Below are 21,729 nucleotides of genomic sequence, written 5' to 3'. Positions count from 1 at the left end.
GAACACGGCTGCAGCCTGGGAGACTGGGACCTGCCACCTTCCTTACCTGGAACAGCATTCCTAACCCATGCCCAGCTGGGTTAGGAGCCCAGGATCTCGTTGTTTCAGATGTCAGATGTCCACACATCTCCAAGGACATTTGGGGTCTCATGTCACTTTGGCCTTATAAATGCTGATCTTAAACTCTGCATCTCAGTCTCTAGTATAAAATGGGAATTGTAAAAATTGAAAGGAAATTGATGAGGCTCAAACCTGCCAATGAGTAGGTGCTATGTGAGTACGTGGACAGATGTGATCGTCCCGAATTTGTCTGTCCTGCAGAGCCACCGTGGAGGATTTGGGCTGGTTTGAATCACTAACTTTCCTTGTTATTGGACTAAATGCTCCAACTTTTAATTGTGCAGCTAGGGAGAATGTTATCCCTGGCCGGCAGTTACAGATGTCAGCTTTGCAGTTCATTAGCTACTTCCCAAATTCCGCTGGGATTTTTGATTTTTAGCATGAACATTAGAGGTTGGAGAGGAGGAGAGCAGAGGGCAAGCCTGCAAACTCTCAGTGGGCTGGAGGAAAATCTGGGATTGGGGCTGGGCGCTGGTGACTGCTGCCAAAGGAGCAGGACAGCGGGTCCTGGTTTGTCACCTGTGGGCTTCAGGTGCTGAGCGTGTCCCCAGAGCATCCCTGGTGCCGTGGGTTTGGCTTCTGCTGTGACAGCAGAGTGCTGAGAAAGAGCAAAACCCACTGAACAGATTGAAACTGGTCACCCCCCTGAACCCAGCCTCAGCTCTGGGGGAGGTGGAGAGAAAATGTACTGATAAAGTCTTCCCAAAGCCATTTGACCTGTAACGTTTGCTGATGGAAGGGATAGCAGTGGAGACTTCCTTTTAATATATAGCAATCCAAATTTCTTTCTGAGCCATAAGCAGCTGCACTGAAGTTCCTTCTGTCCATCAGCAAAATCTGTCTTGTGCTTGTTCATTCTGGAACCCCTTTAAAATTCTGCACTGCTGCCAGAGAGATTAAAGGGGTAATATAACCCCAGGAACCGCTCTCCTGACTAGTAATTTCCCGGTGATTATTACAAGAAATAGCTAAGATCTAAAGGAGGCTCAAAGGGGGGAGAAAAAGACTGTTCTTTAATCCCCCCCATCCCTTTCCTTTGCACATCCGTGCTGCTCACCCTGCTGGGGCAGGGCCAGGTCAGCCCCTTTTCCCTGCCCACTCTGGAGGAGCAGAGCCAGAGTTCAGCGCTTCATGGCAAAACAAACCAAATAAAGGGAATTATATCCCATTTTACAGTGGTGGGCATCAGGAGGAAGAGGTGTGTTTCTCCAGTGGCCTGACCTCCCAGCCCTGCCCACGTCCACTCATTCCCACCTTGTTCCTTAGTCCCTGCTGGAAAGTACATCCATATACCTCCCCCAGCAAAAACATTATCATCATTTAGCTGGAAATAGTTGGCAACCCCCAAACAGCTCTTGCAGTGGTGGCTGGTGAGTCAGGAGCTCTTTGGTTGGTAGGCACTGGGTGTTGGACAGGTGCAGGAACCCAAAATCCACGGATGTCTCTGAAAATGTAGGGGAACGTGGCTCAGTCCCCACGCTCCCAGCAGCCCTCCTTGTTTAGGCGAACCCGATTGCGGTAGAGAATTACGCCCCGTTCCTGCTGGTGCGGCAAAGCACTGGCCGAACACCGAGGGGCAGCGCAGGAGCTGAGGGGGAACGCCGCCGGGCAGTGCCGCCGGGTCAGCGCTGCTGCCGGAGCCTGGGCAGCAGGACACGGCAACACCGCCGTGAGGGACAGCCCGGAATGCACGGGCACCGGGGTATGGAGGAGCCCCGGGACACGGCGACACGGCGACAGGAGCTGCGGCGGCACCGGGCTCCAGCCGCCTTCTCTGGGCAGCCCCAGAGAGCTGCCATGTCCCCGGGCAGCGCTGAGGGCAGCGCGGGGGCCGTGCCCAGGCTTGGCGACGGGATGGCAGCTCTCAGGAACGCCCGAAGTCTTCCCGAGTCCCTAAAAATTTCATTTTCCTCTCCTGGACACCCAGCAGGCACTTCCCAGCCCTGGAATTCTCCCCTGACACCCGCCTGGGCTGGGCGGGGAGCAGGGCAGGGGGCGGGCGGGGCACAGCCACTTTCAGCCCCTCGGTGGGGCCGCGTGTCACGGGCCCGAGGGGACAGTCCCGAGGTGTGTCACTGGCCCCAGGGGACAGTCCCGAGGGGTGTCACTGGCCCCAGGGGACAGTCCCGGGTGTCGCAGGCCCCAGGGGACAGTCCGCGGGGTGTCACTGGCCCGAGGGGACAGTCCTGGGTGTCGCAGGCCCCAGGGGACAGTCCCGGGGGGTGTCACTGGCCCCAGGGGACAGTCCCGGGTGTCGCAGGCCCCAGGGGACAGTCCCGGGCCGTGACGGGCCTGAGGGGACAGCGGCGGCTGTCGCGGACACGCGTGAGGGACGGACGCGCGCGGGGGGGCGGGAGCTGCGCGGGGAGGGCGCGGTGACGTCACGGTGACGTCACGGAGGGCCACGCGCCGGCGGAGGCCCCGCCCCCCGAGGGAGGGGCGGGATGGAGGGAGGGGAGGATGGCGGCGGGGGGAGGGAGCGCCGGCGCGGCGCTGAGCTAAGCCGATCCCACGTGTGACGGATCTGGCTGCTGCCCCAGCGCCTCTCCAGTGAGATCCTCCGGTAGCGGAGGGAGGAGGAGGAGGAGGAGGAGGAGGAGGAGGGGGGAAGGGAAAAAGGGGCAAAGCAAGCGGAGCGAACCGAGCCGGAGCCGGGCCGGGGGGGGCGGGTTGGGCGGGCGGGGGGGGTTCTCTCAGGGGCTCTCGCTCGGCGCGGCCATGGAGGCGGACGGGAGCCAGGCTACCTCGGGGAGCCCCGGAGAGGCGCAGCACGACCCCGGGTAAGTCGGCGGGGCGGCGGGGGCGCGGAGCGCGGCGCTGAGGGGCGGTGAGGCGGGCCCGCCCCGCTCCGCTCCGCGCCCCTCCGCCCCGCCGGGAGCTGCCCCGTCAAAATGGCCGATCCCGCACCGGCGCTCAACTCCGCTCTGCTCTCTCCCTCCAGCAAGATGTTCATCGGCGGCCTCAGCTGGCAAACCTCACCAGGTAACCCCCGCCCGCCGCCCCCTCCCCACGCGTGTCCCGCCCCGCGTGGGCCGCGTCCCGCCGCGCCGGGCCCTGCCCGCGCCCCCCCGTCCCTGACCCTCCTCTCCCCCTCTGCTCTCTCTCCGCAGACAGCCTTAGAGACTATTTTAGCAAATTCGGAGAAATTAGGGAGTGTATGGTCATGCGGGACCCCACCACCAAGCGCTCCAGGTAAAACCGCCGCCCACCGCGCTCGGGCTGACAAACTTCGCGAGTTGCGGTCGGGGCGGGTGGGACCCGCGGCCCCCGGCTCCGGCCCCGGCTCCGGCCCCGGCTCCAGCCCACGCGTGGGCCGCTGCGGGGATGAGGGCTCTCCCCGCCCGCATCCCTCCGGCCCGGAGCAGGAAACAAAGCGGCCGGCGGAGCCGGAGCGGGGCCGGGGGTCGGAGCCGGCCGCCCCCTGCAGCCGGAGCCTCCGGGGGAGGGGAGAGGCGACGAGAAGGAAGGAGGGGGACCCGGCGGTTTATTTTTACGACTTCTCCCTTTGGCTCTAATTGTCATCACCACCCCCCCCGCCCCCCCGCCATCCCCTCGCTCTTTGTCTCTCGCAGAGGCTTCGGCTTCGTTACGTTCGCGGATCCGGCGAGTGTAGACAAAGTCCTGGCTCAGCCGCACCACGAGCTGGACTCCAAGACGGTAGGTGCTGCCGGGGCCGGTGCCGCGCTGTCATTGAACCGGGACCTGGCGTGCCTCCGCTTTGCCTTGGGGGGTTTCTAGCCTCTGCCTTTAACTTAGCAAAAGCGGTAACTTTCTTTCTTTTTTGGGGTTTGTTTGTTGGGTTTTTTTTATCCTGTTTTTCTATTTTTTTTTTTCTCCCCCGAAATCCCGAATTCGCCCATACCGACCGCTGGCTCCTCCCCCGGCCTTATATTTTATTGAGCGGTGACATTGAAAAAGCTGTGGAGTGAAATCCAACTTTTTTTTGGTGTTGGGCTGCGGCATGCTTTCTGCCCGGAACTTTGTGATTCTTTTGATGGATTATTTATGTATTGTTGAGCGCGTTTCAAGGTGTGAGTGACTTACTGTCAAACCGTGAAAGCTGCTGCTCGTGTCATTTCCCAAAGTCATTTTTTGGAGAGGTCCCCTCACCTGTGATGGCAGGGCCCCTGCGAAATGCACGGGTCATTTATGGGGAGCTCTGCAAGAGTGTGCATGTGGTAGAGAAGCACAAGTCCTAATATATTGTTTTTTCTCCAGAGCTTTTTGCTGCGCTCAGTCTCCAGTGCATAACATAAAGAAAAAAAAATGCTTGTGAGATGCAGCTGATTTTTTTTTTTTAAATAAACATTAAATTTGTTTGGGATTTTTTTAAACAAAAATTCCACAGCTGAGTTTGCCCCTTGCCCCAAATCTGGTGTTTTCAGTGTTGGGTCAAACCAAAGGTATGGGCCAAGTGCAGCTCTGGGCCCTGTTTTCTGCCTGTGGTCAAGGCCAAGCAGAAAGATGAAGTTTTGTGCCTCCTCCTTGGTTGTAGTTTTCAGCCTCGGGAGGGGAGGGGGGAAGGACACTGCTAGAGGTCATCAGTGCTCTGGTGCTGCTGGCTCTGGAGGGGGCTGTGTTTTGGGAAGGGAAGGCTGCTGCTGGTGGAACTGTCTGCAGAGACCTTCTGCTGGGCACATCCAGCGTGCTCCTTGCTGCCCCTGGGGTTTATAGGCTGTGTTCTGGGGCTTAAGGGTTTTGTTTTAACCTGAGCCTGGTGTTAGGAGCAATCCTGTTTCGGTGCAGCAGCATCTCGTGGGTGCCTGTGTGTGCGAGATTATAGTTAAATGAAGAAAGGGAGAAGCAGGGAGCAAACGTGAGGAGATGTTTTTTTAAAAATGTGATTTGTATGGAAACAAAAAGCCTAAAGCTCTCGTAGAAGCAGGTGGAATCTGGTGCTTTAATTCGACCTACAGATTCTGCTGGGCTTGCCTGAACACGAAGCCCATGCTTTCACATGCCTTAATAATTTGATTTTAGGTTTAATCAGATATGGTAAGATAACTGATTCAGCCGTGCTCCTGAAATTAAACTCACCAGACTTTTCATGTACAGCTATATTCTCTGTGTGTTTTTAAAGATAAATTTAGATAAGAAGAACAAAGGCAAACAGTATCTTGAACGAGAGTTTAAAAAAAAAAAAAATCATGGGAGGACACCCTGTCATATTTCTGACTATAATTAGGTCCTCCCCCAGCTTTTTTCTTGTATCACAGTCTAGTCCCTGCAATGTATTAATTTGCTCTTCTCTGGGGGAGGGGTGAAGAGCTTCACCAGGGCAAATCTGCCTCGCTTTTGGTTGTGCGATCATGACTGAATCAATCCAAAATACAAACCTGCCCTCAGAATCAGCAACGCAGCTTCCGAGGACAGCACAGAGCCCGGCAGGTCCTTCCAGGCGTGTCTTTGTAGAGTATTGTAGTAACTGTTGTGCAGTATAACAAGGCATTTGACTCTGTTTCAACGTTCAGCACAGGAGGCAGATCGGTTGGGTATTGGCATGGAAACGTCGCTCTTGTTTACAGTTACGTTAAAAGCTTTGTTTAGGTAATGGCCATTCATATCAGAAATAGTATTATAGTCATTTCCTAGAGGACTTGTAGATACAGTAAGTAGAATTGTACCTAACTAACTAATTTTTTATTTTGGTAGAACTTTGATTTTTTTTTTTCTTTGTTTTGTTTTGTTTTGTTTTTTCATTCTTGGTTGTTTAAATAGTTGACAGGGTTATGCAAAAGGTATGGATTTGCCACGTTCATTGCTAGTGTTTGTCTTCAAAGGCTGGTGGTGTTTATCCAAAAGGTTTTGGGAGGGAAAATTCAGTTCTTTTAGAAAATCTGTCGCTGTGGTGCAAGGGACTCCATGCTCTTTGAGCTGACCTTCAAAAATGAATGTGTTGCTTTGGAGTTTAATGGCTCTCCCAGCTTTTTACCAGCAGGACTTTGCAGTGAGGTCCCTCTGGTGGGCCTGGTGTTCTTTGGGGGGAAAACCTGTAGTTTTGGAGCAAACGTAGAAATGTGCATCTTTTTCCACCTTTGGGTATGGCTGTGGAAAATCCGTACCTGTTGTATTTCCCCAGTAGACAAATGCCTAGTCAGTGCTGAATATATTTGTAGATAATGTTAATCTCTATGAAAAGGTTAGCTTTCTAGATAAATAATTTTACTTTTTATGCTTTTTGAACAATAAAGTGGCATGTAATCGCTCATTTCTCAGGTGTGTCCTAAAAAAAGATACAATATTTGTGTCTGATGGAGGCAAATCAGTTTATCAGTTGCACATCAAATGTCTGCGGTTTTTCCCATTTTGACAAATTAATTGAGTAAAACTGCTTTTTAGGAGAGGCCCGTGGTTATTTAGCAGTGACAGGAATATTTATCACCGCAGGAATAACTATACCAAATGGAAACATCTCCTCTTCTTCATCAGGGTTTGCTTGTGGAGGGGGGAAACACAACAAAAGCCAAACCCAAGCTCTAAAAACCAGCCTGTCCTTCTGAATGTGCCTAGCAGAGTCAGTTATTAGTGGCATCACAACAGAAAGCAGTTGCAGGTTGCACAGTTCAGGTAGGATCTAGTACTTTAAAACATCCTTTTCCAGACCCTTTATGCAGAAGATGTCTGCGTGCAGGTGCTGCTGAGAGCCAGAAGTGAAACCAGCAGCACACAGGCATTTATTTTACTGTGATTTCTGTGATTTAGGGGGGGCTGTTGTTGAAGGATCTGATATTTTTGTTTACATCCAACCCTTCTGCCTGCGTGCTCCCTCCAGACACTGCTGGGTGCTGTTTCTTTGCGTCTGCGGCGGTGCCTTTTTGGTTTCCTGTAATTTTTGAATGGGAGAGAGGAGTCCCTTTTTAGAGATGACCCCTGTGAAGTTGCAGAATTAGCATTTTGGAAAGCAGAGGGGACGTGCTAATTCATGCAGTGCAAGGGGAGCCAACGCTGCATCTTAAAACAGGGCAGGGGGTAAAGCAAGGATTTTTTTTTTTCCCCTGGAGACATGCTTCATTCATGGGTAGTTCAAGTAACTCCTTAATGGGAAACCTTTTTTAGGAAGTTGTTTAATTCTGACTTCAGTGCGTGTGTATTTCACACACATCAAACTCGTTTGTAACTTGCTCTCCTCCCTTCCCACCCCATCCCAGAAATGCCCCTTTGCAGTTTTCCATTGCTCAGATATTTTCTTTGAAAGGGAGTAAATCAGATCAGTTGGGTGCGTTATTATGAAGGAGAGTCTAGTCCTTTGAATGTTTTAATTTTAATAATTGAAATGTGAATAATTCGACTTTTTTTTTTTACTTTCCTTTTTTGTGTGGTGTTGCTTGTCAGTTAGCAAAACAAAGCAGAAAAAAAGAAGCAACCCCAAACCCAAGTGCAGGAAGGGGCAGGTGTCAAAGCCAAGTTAAGATGTTGGTCAGGAATGCTGTCCCTTTTTCTGTGCAGCCTCTAGGGCCTGGGGACCATCCTCAACGTGCACTTTTGGTGGCAGAGGCAGCACCCAGGGGCTGATCCTGAGCACCCACGGGGATTGCTGCCCAGAAGATGATGGAGAAGAAGTGCAGAAGAGATGTTTCCTTCCTCTCTGCCCATCTCCCTGCCCCTGTCAGACCCCCCAGACAAACCCAGACTGTGACCTGTCGTTTCCAGAGCAGCTCTGGATGACCCGGTGTGCTGAATTACAAGCCTGAGAAATGAGGGATTAATAATTCAGTGATTTAAAATCAAGATAATGTAAACTGACAACCAAAGCTACCCTGTTGATTTTCCCCCTTTCTCTTTCCTCAGATTGACCCTAAAGTTGCGTTTCCCCGACGAGCACAGCCCAAGGTGAGTAGGAGATCGATCATGGCATTTCAGGCACACGCAGAGTCATTGTTGCCGGGGGATTGGCAGTGAAAGCTGTTAAAGGCATGCTGCTCTGGGGGATCAGAGCGTGGCTGTGGCCCCGGGGCTGGGCTGGGCACAGCACCGGTTCTGGTTCTGGTTCTGGTTGTGCTGAGCCCCGCTCGGGCAGCAGCCTTGGTGCTCCTGCTGTTGGTGGAGGCTGTCTGGATTAAGTGCGGGCTTGGGGCTTGTTTTGAGCTGAGCTTTCAGTTCTGTGCTTGTGATGGATGGGGAGACATCTCCGCCTTCATTGTTTGCAAATTCTCCTCTGTGTCACCCGAGGGACGTGCGCGGGGATGTCTCAGGGGGTGAGCTGGTGAGGCTCAGCTCTGGGGGCTGTTGTTCTGCAGGAGCAGGGGAGCAGTGAGGGTGAGTGTCCAGCTGGTCAGTGGCCTGGCCGTGCTGTGGCAGTGGCACAGGGACACACACACCTCTGCCTGGCTCCCTCCAGGTGCTGCTGGGTGCCGTTTCTCCTGGAGTGAGAAATACAAGTGCTTGGTGCTCTCCAGGTCGTGCCTAATGAAAACAAAGCAGTTTCGAAGCTGAACTTGCGGCGTGCGAATTTTTGAAAGCCAGAGGCTGAAAGAAAACTTTCGTAATTGACTTTTTTTAATTTGTTTTTGAGAGTCTTATCAGGAAAACTTAATTTAACTGATGTATGGCACTTGCGTGCGCACTTGTCATCTTGGGTAGCTTCGGTCTTTTGGTAAAAAAATGGGAGGAAAAGGCTGCAAAGTTGTAGATGCAAGTCAATAGGGAAAAGTGGTTTGAAGTTGGTGGTGAGAAACTTCCCTGACCAACTGCCTGAACTGTTACTGCATACAGCTCCTCATGAAAGCAAGCAGTGTAACTGTGTGTGTTGAACCATGATGTTAAATATTGCACAAAATTGGCATCCAGGAAAAGCCCCGTGTCATTGCAAACCCCCAGGCACAGCCCAGGAGAGGTGCTGGGTAGTTCTTAAAAAGAAAAAAAAAGACAGCCTACTTGTGGCATTTTAAACCAGACTAATGTAGGCAAATGTTTAGAGGTTCTTTTCTTCCCAGGACATATCTAATAACTAATTGGTGAATAATAGTGTGCCTGGCTTGCTTCTGCACTGAGCAAAGAGTTTATAGTGTGTGGGGCTTGTGGCTTCTGGATTATGTTGTTGGATTGATGCCATCTTAAAGTTACCAGAATTTTGATCTTGTGCTTGATGTGCCTATCCCCCTTCCCGATGCCTTTTAAAGGTTAATTTACATTTTAAACTGTCTTCAGTGCCAGTTAGCTGTTTTTACAGTGTTATTTGGAGAAGTTTGTAATGCTTACAGCAGAGCCGTTAAGCTGTCCCATGTGATTTCTTCTCTAACAATTAAAAAAACCAGGACATGTTTTACATCGAGGATATTAGTGAGTTAAATTTTTCTGTTAGGGAATGCAAAATCAGGTCGTATTGACAAAGGGGATTTTGTTTTTCTACACGTAGGGGGGATTTTTTTCCTTGGTTTTTGGTAACCGACATCTTTCAGGCGTGGGGCAAATGCTGGAATGGATGTTAAATTCCACTCTTAGCAGGAACTCGCTCTCTCTGGAGGGGTCAGCAGTGTCTGTTGCTGCTTTTGACACATTTGTCCTTTCTAAAGTGTTGGGATTTCTATGGGGCACTTGAAAAAAATCTGAAGATTGAAAACAGCCTAATTTGAAGACTGAAGAAAATCAGATGCAATAAAGAGCAGATTTTACATCAATTATGATGTATTATTCTGGCAAGCATTTCATAATCCGAATATTTTGTTTTCTGTTTTTTTAATTAGATACTGAATTAAGGTTTGGGACTTTAGTTGTTCATTTATCCCAGTTGAATGGTGAATGTTCAGCGTTAAAATGTGACTGTACTTTAGTCTAATTAACCAGCTAATGCTCGGGTCTGTGGAGATTAATGGCATTTAATGAAATGTCTCTGTCTCTCTCTAGGTGCAAGAGGAGAATTGGTTTTTTGTTTTGTTTTGGGTTTTTTCCCCAAGTAACCTTCCCTCTTGGTATGTTTAGCCAAATGGGGATTTATTTGGGTTTTTTTTTTTTCTGTTTTCCTGTGGTGGTGATGGGGCTGAGGTGGAGCAAGGCTGAGGGTGAAGCATTCCCCTTCTGTGCTTCTCTCCATCCATCCTGGACTCCTCTGGGCACAGCTGAGCTTGGCACTGCCTCTGCTGCTCCCTGTGCCCGTGCTGCTCCGCAGTGATGGTCACCACCACTCAATCCTTTCCCCTTTTGCCCAGCCCAGGAAAACACTTTCTTGGTCCTTTTTAAACCCCAGCCCCTGGTTTGACACCTCTCAGATGCAGATCACCTCCTGAGCATGCAGTGGCAGGTTGTAACAGCCCGGCATTCTTCCCTGATTTCCTTAGAATGACCCTGGCAGAAAATCCTGCTGATTGCCTCCAGTGGATTCCCGGGATGTGGAATCCTGCAAAGGCCAGCACCACTTGAAGCCATTGTTTTAGGAAATTTGCTGCAGGGTTTAGCTCCTTGGGGTTCTGGTGAATATATATCTCCTTCCTCGGGGCTGCTGTTCCTTGATAAAAATCTCTCTTGCTTCCGAGTGCTGGAAGGCACTCTGTAACAGGAGATCATTTACAACTCTGCTGACTTCAAAAACCCTTAAAACGCAGCAGTGACGGGGCACCAGTAGTTTTGTACCCCCTTTTGAATGTTGAAGGCTACAATAATTTGATTTACTGTTATACATAGGCTGCCATGTCTGAGGTTACCTGCTCTGTTAGGTTGGAGAAGCCTTATCCAATTTCACGTGTTCATTAGATATTTTCAAATGTAAGCAAGTTCCTCTCTCACGCCTCTGCCTAAGGGATTTATTTCAAAAACAAACCGAAACAAGCCTGAAGAGCAAAAGGACAGCAGCCTCGGTCAATGAAGCAGCTCCTTGGCCATGAAAATGTCGTTGGTATAGGAATTTGGATGCTTTCTTGTGCAGAGCCATGGATGAGACAGAGGCAGGTAGAACTTGAGCCAAAGTTCACAGTCAGTGAGGCTCCCCACAGAGATGTGTTTTGTGCTCAGGCTGGCACTGAGGTGCTCCTTCTTCCTGCACTTACAGGAGTATAATGTGTGTGGCTGGGGGTGGCTCCTGGTGACACAGGCTGTAGTGAGGTGGGTGGCATTTGTGGGCACTGTGGATGTGGTGTGGAGCCTTCCTGCAGTGACAGGGGCACGGAGGAACCAGCTGGAGCTGCTCCTGTGGATCCCTGCCATGGGCTGGCTCTGTGTGTCCTGTCTGCTGGTGGCCCTGCATATTTAAATTTGGGCTCCACTCTGTGTGGATTGGGTGTAGATAGAGCACTGGTGCCCCTTTGGTCACAAAAGAGCAGAAGGACTTGGTTTGGTGGGAGATGATTTTGTCTGGTCATGGGCTGGGGATGCAGGACACCCATGTCTTCATTAGATGTGTCACTGTCACAGAGGCTGGTGCAGGACTGGCCTGGCAGCTCCGTGCCCCAGCTGGGTTTCCTGTCTGGCTGGGCACATCTGCTCGTTCTTGGGCAAGAGGCAGTGCCAACAGCTCTCCTTCCTTGTGAGAAGCTGCTGCTTAAAGCCATGTGAAGCTGCCCGTTCCAGAGCAGCAAATGGAGGGCATGCCCTTTCAGGATAACACCCAGGCTAACCTGGGATTTTTTTTTTTTAAAGCTAACCAGTGGATTTGGATGTCTGATTCCAATTAAGTTAACTGTGGGTGGGGTGTCTGAGTCCCTTGGCTGGTTGATAAGCCTCAGCCAGAGTAGCAGGGAGAGATTTTGTTCCAGAGCAAATGATGGACCTTGAAAATCAAGAGTTCTGATTGTTTTCTCCCCTGCTTCTGCCTGTAAACTCCTCCAGGTTAATCCTACTACTTCCCATCTTATTTTTGGTGTTAGGTAGACTTTGAAGTTTCTTTTTTTTTCCTCAAAAGAATGTGAACTGGACACAGTAGCAGAAGTCAGGATTCTTCCTTTCCTGCCACCCTTCCTTCCCCACCAGGCTGTAAAGAGCAGCAAGGTCAGACCTTTTCCCGATGGCCTTTTTAAAATTCTTTTTAAGATTCCTCTGCATTTGCAGGTCTGGGTGGAGTAAGAGAGGATGTTTTCCTCCTGCTCTTGGCATCAGGCATGGATGTGTGGCCTGACAATAATGGTGGTGTCATCTGTGTCAGAGGAGTGTGAAGCCCTTCCCAGATGGTGTGGGGCATTTTTTGGGTGTCCCCTTCAACCAGCCTTATCCAGGGTGAGCTGCTCCAAGAATTTGCTTCCCTCTGGCACTGGATGGTCCAATGGAAAAGTTTCAGAGTCTGAGTCTTGGCTGATGAAGGCAGCTCCAGGCAGTGGAGGATGAGGGTTTTGAAAGCCCTTGTCTCTGGGCTGGGGTTTGTGCTCTCTGTGGTGAGGCACAGGATGATCTCTGTCCTTGGATGTCACAGCCAGAGGAAGAAGGGGCTGTGCAGGGCTTTCTGTGGAGTGCAGTGGGTTCTGTCAGAAGCAAGAGCTGAGCTGGATTTTTGTCACTGTTGTTTTTTGGAGATGTAAACATTTATTTCGTCTCCCCAGTCACTCAGGTAGATTGTTCATGTTGTCCTGAATCCCCACAGACTGTCTTGTACTTGTTAAAATGTCTGTATTTCCATTCTCATTGCCTAAGGATGTCTTTCATGCTAAAAACAGTCCTAATGTACTTTCCTTCCCGCTGACATTCTGCTAACTAAAAATTAAAATTGGACAGTGTGTAACGTGGGATTTTTTTTTAGAAGGAGGTTCTACATTACCTGTGTTTTCCTGTACTGTTGGGTTATTTTTAATGGCATCTACCAGGTGACTTTTGTGCACTTGGATATGGCAGGAAAGGTTCTGAGGTGGGGAGGTCAGGGAAATGGAAGAAGAGCAGCATGCTAACACCCCTCTGCTTCCAGATTGAGTACATCTCTGCAAAGTGCTGAGCCTTTATCAGCCCGGGGGTAGGTCTACTAATGACTGATCTAAAACCATCAAATTCATTTATTTGTCACTGCCAGTGACAGGCCAGTTAATGCTAATGGATTCTTTTTTTAGCCTGTTGACTCTGGTGATAGTCTCATAAATGTTGTGAAATCCAAAGCACTAAGGGAACTTGGAACTTATTTTTAGAGGAGAGCCACTGAAACAGGGCAAGGTGGGGTGTGTGCATCAAAGATGTGTGTTGTGCTGAGAAGGAGAAAAGAACAACTCTAGTTCATTAAGCTCTGCCTTGAGTCTTTGCTGTTCCTAATAGCTATTTCACTTCTCAGTTGTATTTTAGTCTTCTCTTTAAAGACATTTTGGGTCACGCTCTGAAGAGAAGCTGTAAATAGTCAGTCATCTTAGGGAAAAAATGGCTTGTTTCAGAAAATGGTTCATCTCAGGGCCTGAATCTCCTCTGCCCCCATTGTGTGAAAGCACTTAAGCATATACTTAAGTTGGCACAAGCATGTGGGTAAGTGCTTTGCTGAATCAGCATGGGCTCAAAGCACGTTATTAAATGCTTTGTTCAACTGTGAAGCCCGTAGCAGAGAAAGATTAAAAGATTACTTTGTGTATTTGACAGTACTTTGTATATGGTCAGTTCCATCACTTCTCCTTCAGATTGGCAGTTTCATCCCTCTCATATTCCCCCTCCACCAGAGGATCTCACTCACAATAAAATACTGACCTGCTGTTTCCTCAAAAAACTGATTACAAGGTCAGTGTAGCATCAGACTTTACTAAAAAAAACATTATTGAAGCTTAATTTAGTCTTTAGCCCTGAAATCACACATTCTGTTTGCCTTAGTCACTGGAATAATTCTGTGAACTATGTAAGTAGTGTTCAACGTGGCCTATGAATTTTATGATATTATTGCTGTAGAAATTGTGGTTTGCTGAGTAATTTGAAAGTGACTGTCAAACTTTGTAGTCAGATCAGCATGCAGTATTAATAAGTTACTCCTAAACTTTGGCATTTTACTGCTCTCCTGTTGAAAGTATTCTATTTTTTGAGCGCAGAGAAAATCTGAAGAATGTTGGGAAGAAGTTGTTCTCCCCTGCTCAGTCATTCCCTGTGCTGGGACATCTGCAGCTGGCTGTATTGTTGTGACTGAGCAGGCTTAAATTAAGACTGTGCTTTAGGAACTTTGTATTATATTCTTTATAATATGCAGTTCTGCACGTGAGGAGTAGCCCCAGAGACCTCAGCGAGCTCAGTGAAATGCAGACAAGGCTCCTTAATATGTTGGTGAAGTGTCTGTGGCAGGAAGGGTGAAGGAGAAGAAGTATTGACAGCAGCAGAAAGCGTTGCCTCTGCCCTGCCCTCCCCCAGCAAAGCCTTGCATTAATTTCCCATTGACTCTGAGGTACAATGGGGAAGAGGTTTCAAGCTGACTGAAGGGGCAAAGGTCCAAGAAAACTACTGTAGCAAGAACTGATGCAGAGTGACAGTAATGAGGTGGCCTGGCAGGTGGGAGAGAAAAATGGTGGGGTGGGGGAAAGAAACTAATATCTGGTGAATTAAGTAGTTCCCAGGGTTTGAAGTTGTTAAGTCCCTCTGGTTTTATTTTCCTTCCTGTGTGCCACGCAGCTCTGAGATGGGGCTGAGCAAGACTCCTTGGCTGAGGACATGGGTCCTGGTGCAGCTCCAGCCCTCCTGGCTCAGGGCTGGCTCCCAGAGGGTACAGAATTCCTCTGTAGTGCCCCCAAACCTGTGCTCTGCTGGTTTAATCAGTGTTTTAGTATTCTTGACTCAGAGCTCATCTTTATGTTGTTTCTGTGGGTCAGTTTTGCATCAAAGAGAAGGTGAGGAGCACAGGGTGAAGAAGTGGTTTGAAGTTTTGGTTTATTTAAAATAGGGACTGTGAAGTGGAGACAAGACTTGCAGCTTCCTGAGTGCTGGTGTAAAGAGAATTCCTGCCAGGTGGAGAGTCTGGGGAGGCTTCCACCAAATAAACTGGATAAACACTGTCCAGGAATCTTCCCAAAGGGTTATGTGGTGTGGTGTGAAAAGAGGCTGCAAGGAGCTGGGCATTTGTCCTAACTCTCTGTGAATCCCACTGGACTGGGAGCTGTTGCTGGAGTCAGGGGTCTGGTTTATGGCAAAAGCATCCCAGCTGCAAGCCCTCAGCCCTGGCAGCTTTGGTGTTTGTTGCACTGCTGGAAGAAGGTGTTGCTGAGGGGGATGTTGCCAGGGATTCTTGTGCAGTGCTTGCTGAACGAGTGGAACTCCTGTTCAGTTCTCCTTTTGGCTGTGTTATCAGTCATTTGTGTTCAGAGCTGTGTTGGTGTGATCCCCTGCTCCCAGCCTGAGCTGTGTGCACGGCTCAATACGTACAAGGAGCATTTATCCTTTTGCCAAAGGTTTGCAAAGTGCTGTAAATGAGTGTAAAGATGTTTCTTTGCTGGTGAAATTCGCCGCCTTCTGCTGTTGTATTTGGCAGACCTGCAGAGCCTATAGCAGCGTGTTGTGTTCAGTGAATTGTGGGAGGGAGCAGAAACCATTGAAAAGAAATCCAGAGGGAATGCTGAGATGGGAAATACGATAGGAATTTCTGAGGAGGGGGTATTGCCCTACCTTTCTGGGGTTGCTACCAGCCACTGTGTTGGCTGGTGTCAGGTCTTGTTCTCTGCCATGTCCTCAGGATCCCTGACAGATCTCTGAGTGCTGAGCAAACCCTGGGACCACTACAACAAGAACTGTTGGCTTGGTGCAGCAGGAGCTCCCTCTCCTCAAAAAGTCTTACTGTGAAGTGCTGGGGGTGGTTTTGATTGATTTGCACCAGACAGTTCATCCTCCTCCCCAGTCACTTTCTGTAGGTCAGCTCTGAGCCTCTGGCCCTGGACGGGTGGTGGCCTGCTGAATGCCCACTAAATATTTCACTGTACCCTCTTCATACATTTCCTGGTGAAAAAAACCTCCTAAAACCTGCTGTGGAGATGTCCCATGGCTGCTGAGAGCTGAGGAGGCAGAGTCACTGTTGGTCAGACTCTGGTGGCCTTGGCTTAGCGTGTAGGAACGCAGCTAAGGGCCTGGTGGTGATGCTGCCACTGAGCCTGGAGATGCAGGGTCAGAGCAAACAGGGATTATCCAAAGGGCTGAGTGTGGCAGAGAGCACAGCCTCTTCCTGGCAGCCCGGGTTGATCCCCAGTGAAGGGCTGCCTCTGTCTGAAGGGGATGTTGGCAGCATCCCTGGGCGCTGCGGAGGAAGTGTGGGAGGCTGTACACTGCCAGCTCTTCATGTGACGTGCCTTTGAGGGGTTAAACCGGGGTTTTCTTTGTTGTTTTTAACGACTTTTGACTGAGTGCAGTGGCAGTGCTCTGGGTCTCTGCTGAGGCTGTAACTGCTGAGGTTCCTGCTGAACGCCAGGACATCCGAACCTCGCACAGGGGAAGCAAGATAAGGATGGCAGCCACAGCATGGTGTGAATTATGGCTCAGGCTGGTCTCATGGCTACAGCCAGTGCTGGGAGCAAGGGGGGAGCCTGCAGAGGATGTAGCAGGCTCCAAGTGGCCCCGGCAGGGGAGCAGAGGGGAAGCCTGCAGAGCTGCAGGTGTCCTTAGGACTGTGCCTGCGGCTCAGCGTTGGTGGCTGTGACACCGGGCAGTGCCGGGCCCTGGCTGGCTCTTTGTGCCATGCCTGCTCCTCTTTGGGTGGCCACCCGAGCAGCTGGGGCCTGGCTGCCGTGGTGCCTGGCCCTGTGCACCTGGGGATGGTGTCCTGATGTGTTTGCAGAGCTCTGGGGACAGGCTGCCCCAGCGCTGTGAGCCTCTGTCCCCACTGTGCCTGCTGGGGACAGTTCTACCCCAGCCCCGGGGGTGAGTATCAGTGAGTATCCTGCCACAGCAGCTTCTGTGCTCTAAACTCCTGCCTCACCTCATCCCGGGAACTGGGATAGAAGCAGCAGGTTCTGTGTGTGACAAGCCTGGCAGTTTATGTATGAGGAGGGAATTGTGATTGTCCTGTGTGAGTTTTATTTCTTTGCCTCTCTCTTTTTCATCTGGTCACATCCACTATGTCATTAATCTTCCCGATCAGATACAATGATAGTTGAAAGTCTGCCTCAGTTATGATTCCTCCAAAGTTTTGTGAGCATGGCTTTGATTTTGTGGTAGTCATATGAAGTCAGTTTAGATTTCTGGACCTTTCTGTAGGTGTTTCCAGTGGATATTTTAGTAGAGGCATTTGTCTTCTCTCTCGATTAAGTATGACTGTGCAATAGGAAAAGAACAAAATATGAAGTAGAAAAAAATATTAAAACAATTCAGTTACAGTCCAAAAAGCCTTGGTGCTAAAGAGCCATGAAGAAGCTTTATTGGAACTATAATTGCAGACATAAGCAGTGATTATCTGTCTTCGTGCCTTTATAGTCCCCATCACTGTCATCTGAACGCGTGAAGCTGATGATAGTGTGAGCAGAACATTATTCAGCTGGTGCTGTGTAATCCTGATCTCCTGCAGTATGTGGAAAGGAACATAAAGAGTCAATTCATCTGAAAGTGTCTGGGGAGAGAAGCAGGTAGGAGAGGACAGGTATTGTTGCAGAACACCTTACTCATGAATCTTGTTGCAGCTGAAGGAATGCAGGGGCAGGGTAAACGTCTTACACGGACACGGTCAGAGAAAATTTTGCTGCTGCTTAATGTTCTTAGAGGTCTCGGGCAGGTGCAGCCCTTCATCGCTGAAGAGTGCCTTTGGTGTGTTTCCTTGAAATGCTTTAAACTGGCTCCAGCTGAGAGAAGGGCAGCAGCACCTGTTTGTCTTGCATTCCTGAGAGCTGCAGATTGTTGGATGAAGGCAGACTAACAGATGCTGCCAAGCGCTTCCTGAGGTGGAACAGAGATCAGAGAGCAAGTCCTGAATGTCTTGGCTGGTCCTTGGCGCAGGTTGTGCAGGTGAAGGTGTGCTCTGGGCTGGGAGGGGGCAGAGGCAGGTGATGTGGCAGCCCGAGGAGCAGCGGCTGGGTTTGCCCCCTTTGGGAGCCCAGGTGGGGCACAGGTGATGTGAGTTACCCAATCAAGGCCGGTGTCTGGGGCCGTTACTCCCCTGCTGTGAGGCTCATTAGGCCGAGATGTCCCTCACCTGGGGGCAATTACCAATCGAGTGGTGATTGCCATCACCTGTGCTGGGTGAGGGAGTCCCCGGGGTAGGGCACAGAGCTGCAGCACTCCCTCAGGACAGTCCCCGGGCTGGGGCTGCCTCCAGCACTGAACAGGTAACCTTTGGGAATGCTTTTGGGGTGAGGAGGGGCATTTGTTCAATGGGAGACTGGCTATGCCTTTTTTATGCCTTTTTTTTCCTGAAATTTTGAGACAAAATACAGCTATTTTAAAGGAAAGTGGTTGCAAGGGAGTCCATAACTTGTAAGGCTGCTTTTTGACTCTTGCACTGAATTAGGACCAGGTGAAAACTAGACCTGATCATGTTTTTGATGGGCTTTTCTTCATTTCTTAGTGGTGCTTGTCTTTGTTTCTGTTGGAGTAGTAGAAGTTATCCACTGACTTCTGTTAGAGCTGCTCAGAGCAAAGCTTCCAAGTTGCTTAATGTACTCCAAAGGCATTTTAAAAAGAAGACCAGAAATCTGCTAGCAAAGTGCTTGGATAGACAAAGAAGAGGGAGTGCAGCTTTTGGAGGTGTGTGCCTGTGTGTCCACGATATGAAAGGAAAATGAGGTAGCGATGGTTTGAAAGTTTCTGGTCGTGAGCTGTGAGTGAAAAACTGATTCTGGAGAAAGTTTTGTTCAAAATGTTAGTTGATAGTCTGTGGTACATCCATTCCTGGAGACATCAGCATCCTACTTTCACGAAAGGCTTGTGTGCTGAAATGACTTTAAACTAGTTTAAACGTGGCCTTTGTTCCCATCACACAGAGATGAGGTAAGTGATTGCCATCACCCTTGTTTTATGGATGTGCAAAACAGAATGCTGCTGGCGTGTTCAGTACTTGAAACGGGGAATCACTGGTGCCTCAGAGGAGGGTTATTCCAAACCTGCTCCTTGGGGCTGCACTTGGCTGGGCTCTGTGCTCCCAGGGGCTGAGGTGTCCTGGCTGTGCTCTGTGAGCTGCAGTCCCACGAGGTGATGATTTCTGTGTGTGGAAATGAGTGTTGCATCATTGGAGGTGGAAGTGAGTCAGTCCTGAAACCCTCTGCAAAAGGGCTTTTGTAACCAGTGCTGGCTTATTAGAAACAGTTGCTGGGGATAGGCCTGGCTTCAGTGGGCAGTTGAAGCATCACAAGAATGGTGCAAGTGGTGCTGTGAGTCTGAGCAGGGCATGAGCACACACAGTGCAGGGCTGTAAAGTGTTTAGGATGGAGCCCAGGAGAACAGAACGGGGTGCCCATGTGATATCTGCCTGGGGCTTCCAAGCCTGGAGTGAGCTCAGGTGGAATGGGGCGAGAAATGGGGAGCACAGAGCTGCAGCAGGGTCACTCCTGGGCTCCAGGCTGGGCTCCAGGGTCACTGCTGGGCTCCAGGGTCACTCCTGGGCTCCAGGCTGGGCTCCAGGGTCACTCCTGGGCTCCAGGGTCACTCCTGGGCTCCAGGGTCACTCCTGGGCTCCAGGGTCACTCCTGGGCTCCAGGCTGGGCAGGGACACTCCTGGGTTCCTGGATGGGCAGCAGGGTCACTCCTGGGCTCCAGGCTGGGCAGAAGGGACACTCCTGGGCTCCAGGCTGGGCTCCAGGGTCACTCCTGGGTTCCAGGGTCACTCCTGGGTTCCAGGCTGGGCAGAAGGGTCACTCCTGGGCTCCAGGCTGGGCAGGGACACTCCTGGCCAGGCTCTGGTCTGTGCTTGCTCTGCTGGGAGCACTGGGTGCTCTGGGCTTTGGTCTCCTCTGGCAGCAGCGCTGCAGAAATGAGGAGTATCATTGTGTTTTATTGTGGCTTCTAAGAAAGGCAGCGTGTTTGTGCTTGGGGGAGCCCCAGGGGCTTTGTTTTTCACCAGGCCTGAGCTATTCTTCAGCAGAGCCTTCCTGGAGCGTGAGCCAGTTCTGCCCATTAGGACCCAGAGACGGGCCTGACTGATTCCTGCTCCCTGCTGCATAATAAATCTGATACTAAAATTAGTGTTGGTCTCCCTAGGCCATAATTCTTGCTGAGATTATAGAGAATTGTGTGTGCAGAGAGGAGCTGTGGTTGTGTGTGTTTGGGTTTTTTTTTTTTTATAACCTTGAGTGTCCAATTTCCAGGTTTTTTACTTAACCCCCCCATCTTCTTCCCCTTTTCCTTTCTTTTGGGAAGTGCTTAGCCTTTCTGTGTATTTTGGCTATTTAAGCCTCTGTCACTGCAGGCAGATGAGTTCCTTGGGAGCTCTTCTGAAGGTTTTGTAATTGAGTCTTTTACCACGGCGACAGGATATTATTAACCTTCAGTAAAGCAATTTATTTCATACTCCTTTGTGGGGATAAGCCTTTTTTCCCCCAGGAAAATATGTATGTGGAAAGGGTTTTGCGTACAGAGGTAGCTGGACTTGCAGCAGTGATTATGATTTTAGAAAAATTAATAATTGACATGACAAATAGGCAGTTCTGTTTGCATCAGTTTAAAAGAAACCTTTGGTCCTGAATGATCCCACTCCTGACCAGCATTTTATTTTCAAGAACAGACTTTTTGCCTGTTGGGGGCTTCGAAAAGAGGTTGTATTTCATTTTAGAGCTCTCGATGTTTAGCCTGTGTGAGCAGTAAACCATTTTGTTGTCGTCTTTCAGATGGCCTCAAGAATGACCTGAGAGCTGGAGGGAGGAGTTCCTCGTGGGGTCTCCCTCTGGGCATGGCCTTTGCCCTGAAATCAAATGCAGACTAGTCCAGGAGTGGTTAAAGATTGGATAGCTCCTAGAATAGCAATTCCAGCCGGGGGGATGCTGATGAGTGGGCAGCCTGGCTGAATCCCTCGTGCTCTCTGTTGAGCACAGTGACAAAGGCACCTGGCTGGGCTTTGGGGAGTTCAGGCCTGGGTGCCACTGCAGCTCCCTGTGCCCCGATTTTTATTTTAAAGAGAGGATCTGAATATTTCTTTCCACGTGCCTAATTGGACTTTTTACTTCAGTATTCTGTTAACTTAAAAAATTAAATTAACAATGCACTTGTCCTGTGGTTCAAGATACTGAAAACTCTGCTCTGTCGCAGCGCTGCTCCCGAAGGAGCTCCCCACACCTTGCAGCAGGACTGTGTTATTTTGGCAATTCCATTAGATGAGTAGGGGTGTTATTCCCACATCATACTGTGAAGCTTGGATGAGAGAAGTGCTTTGTCCAGGGCTGTGTTTATTCCCACACTCTGGTCTCTTGGTGCTGTTTGGAGCCTCCAGTTGCAGAGTCACCATCTCCCCACGTTCTCCAGCTGAATGCTGCTGCCTTGGAGTGACCTGGGAGTCCTGGGTGAGTGCTGTGCCTTCTGGTGGCCTTCAGCACAGCCTCCTCATCCTCTGTGCTCAGCCACCTGCTGCCCTTCTGGGCTCTGCTTTGAGACAAACTCCCGGTGCCTCTTTGGTGGTCCCATCCCTTTTCCATGGGGTGGGATTTTCCATCCATGTCAGGGCTGTTCCTGGGAGCCCTCACCTGCTGCACCTTGGGGTGCAGGCTGCTGCTGGTGAGTGCCAGGAGAAAGGGTGGGTTCTCTGGGGTGTCCTGCTTGGGAAATGTGTTTTGGGGGAGCCCTGGGTGCAGTGCCCTGTGGCTGTGCTTTATGGGGTGTGCCTGCCCCTTCCTGGGAGCTCCCGGG

The 21,729-nt window shown here is 50.2% G+C and overlaps 1 protein-coding gene across 12 annotated transcripts in view; it reads left to right on the top strand.

Annotated features, from left to right (window-relative positions):
* Nucleotides 1-2,789: 2,789 nt before the first annotated feature.
* Nucleotides 2,790-21,729, top strand: part of MSI2 (musashi RNA binding protein 2) — a 199,630-nt gene continuing 180,690 nt past the window's right edge. For all 12 annotated transcript variants that reach the window (XM_066333581.1, XM_066333580.1, XM_066333575.1 and 9 more), the window contains exons 1-5: nucleotides 2,790-2,900; nucleotides 3,062-3,102; nucleotides 3,231-3,312; nucleotides 3,693-3,777; nucleotides 7,909-7,950. In XM_066333581.1, the coding sequence (XP_066189678.1) occupies nucleotides 2,839-2,900; nucleotides 3,062-3,102; nucleotides 3,231-3,312; nucleotides 3,693-3,777; nucleotides 7,909-7,950 (312 nt within the window). In that variant the 5' untranslated portion in view covers nucleotides 2,790-2,838. The remainder of the gene's footprint in view (nucleotides 2,901-3,061; nucleotides 3,103-3,230; nucleotides 3,313-3,692; nucleotides 3,778-7,908; nucleotides 7,951-21,729) is intronic.

The sequence above is a fragment of the Sylvia atricapilla genome, chromosome 20 (genome assembly GCF_009819655.1).
Source record: "Sylvia atricapilla isolate bSylAtr1 chromosome 20, bSylAtr1.pri, whole genome shotgun sequence".
Taxonomy (NCBI): Eukaryota; Metazoa; Chordata; class Aves; order Passeriformes; family Sylviidae; genus Sylvia; species Sylvia atricapilla.
Note: the sequence above shows the minus strand (reverse complement) of the source record. Positions and strands in the feature narration are given on the sequence as shown.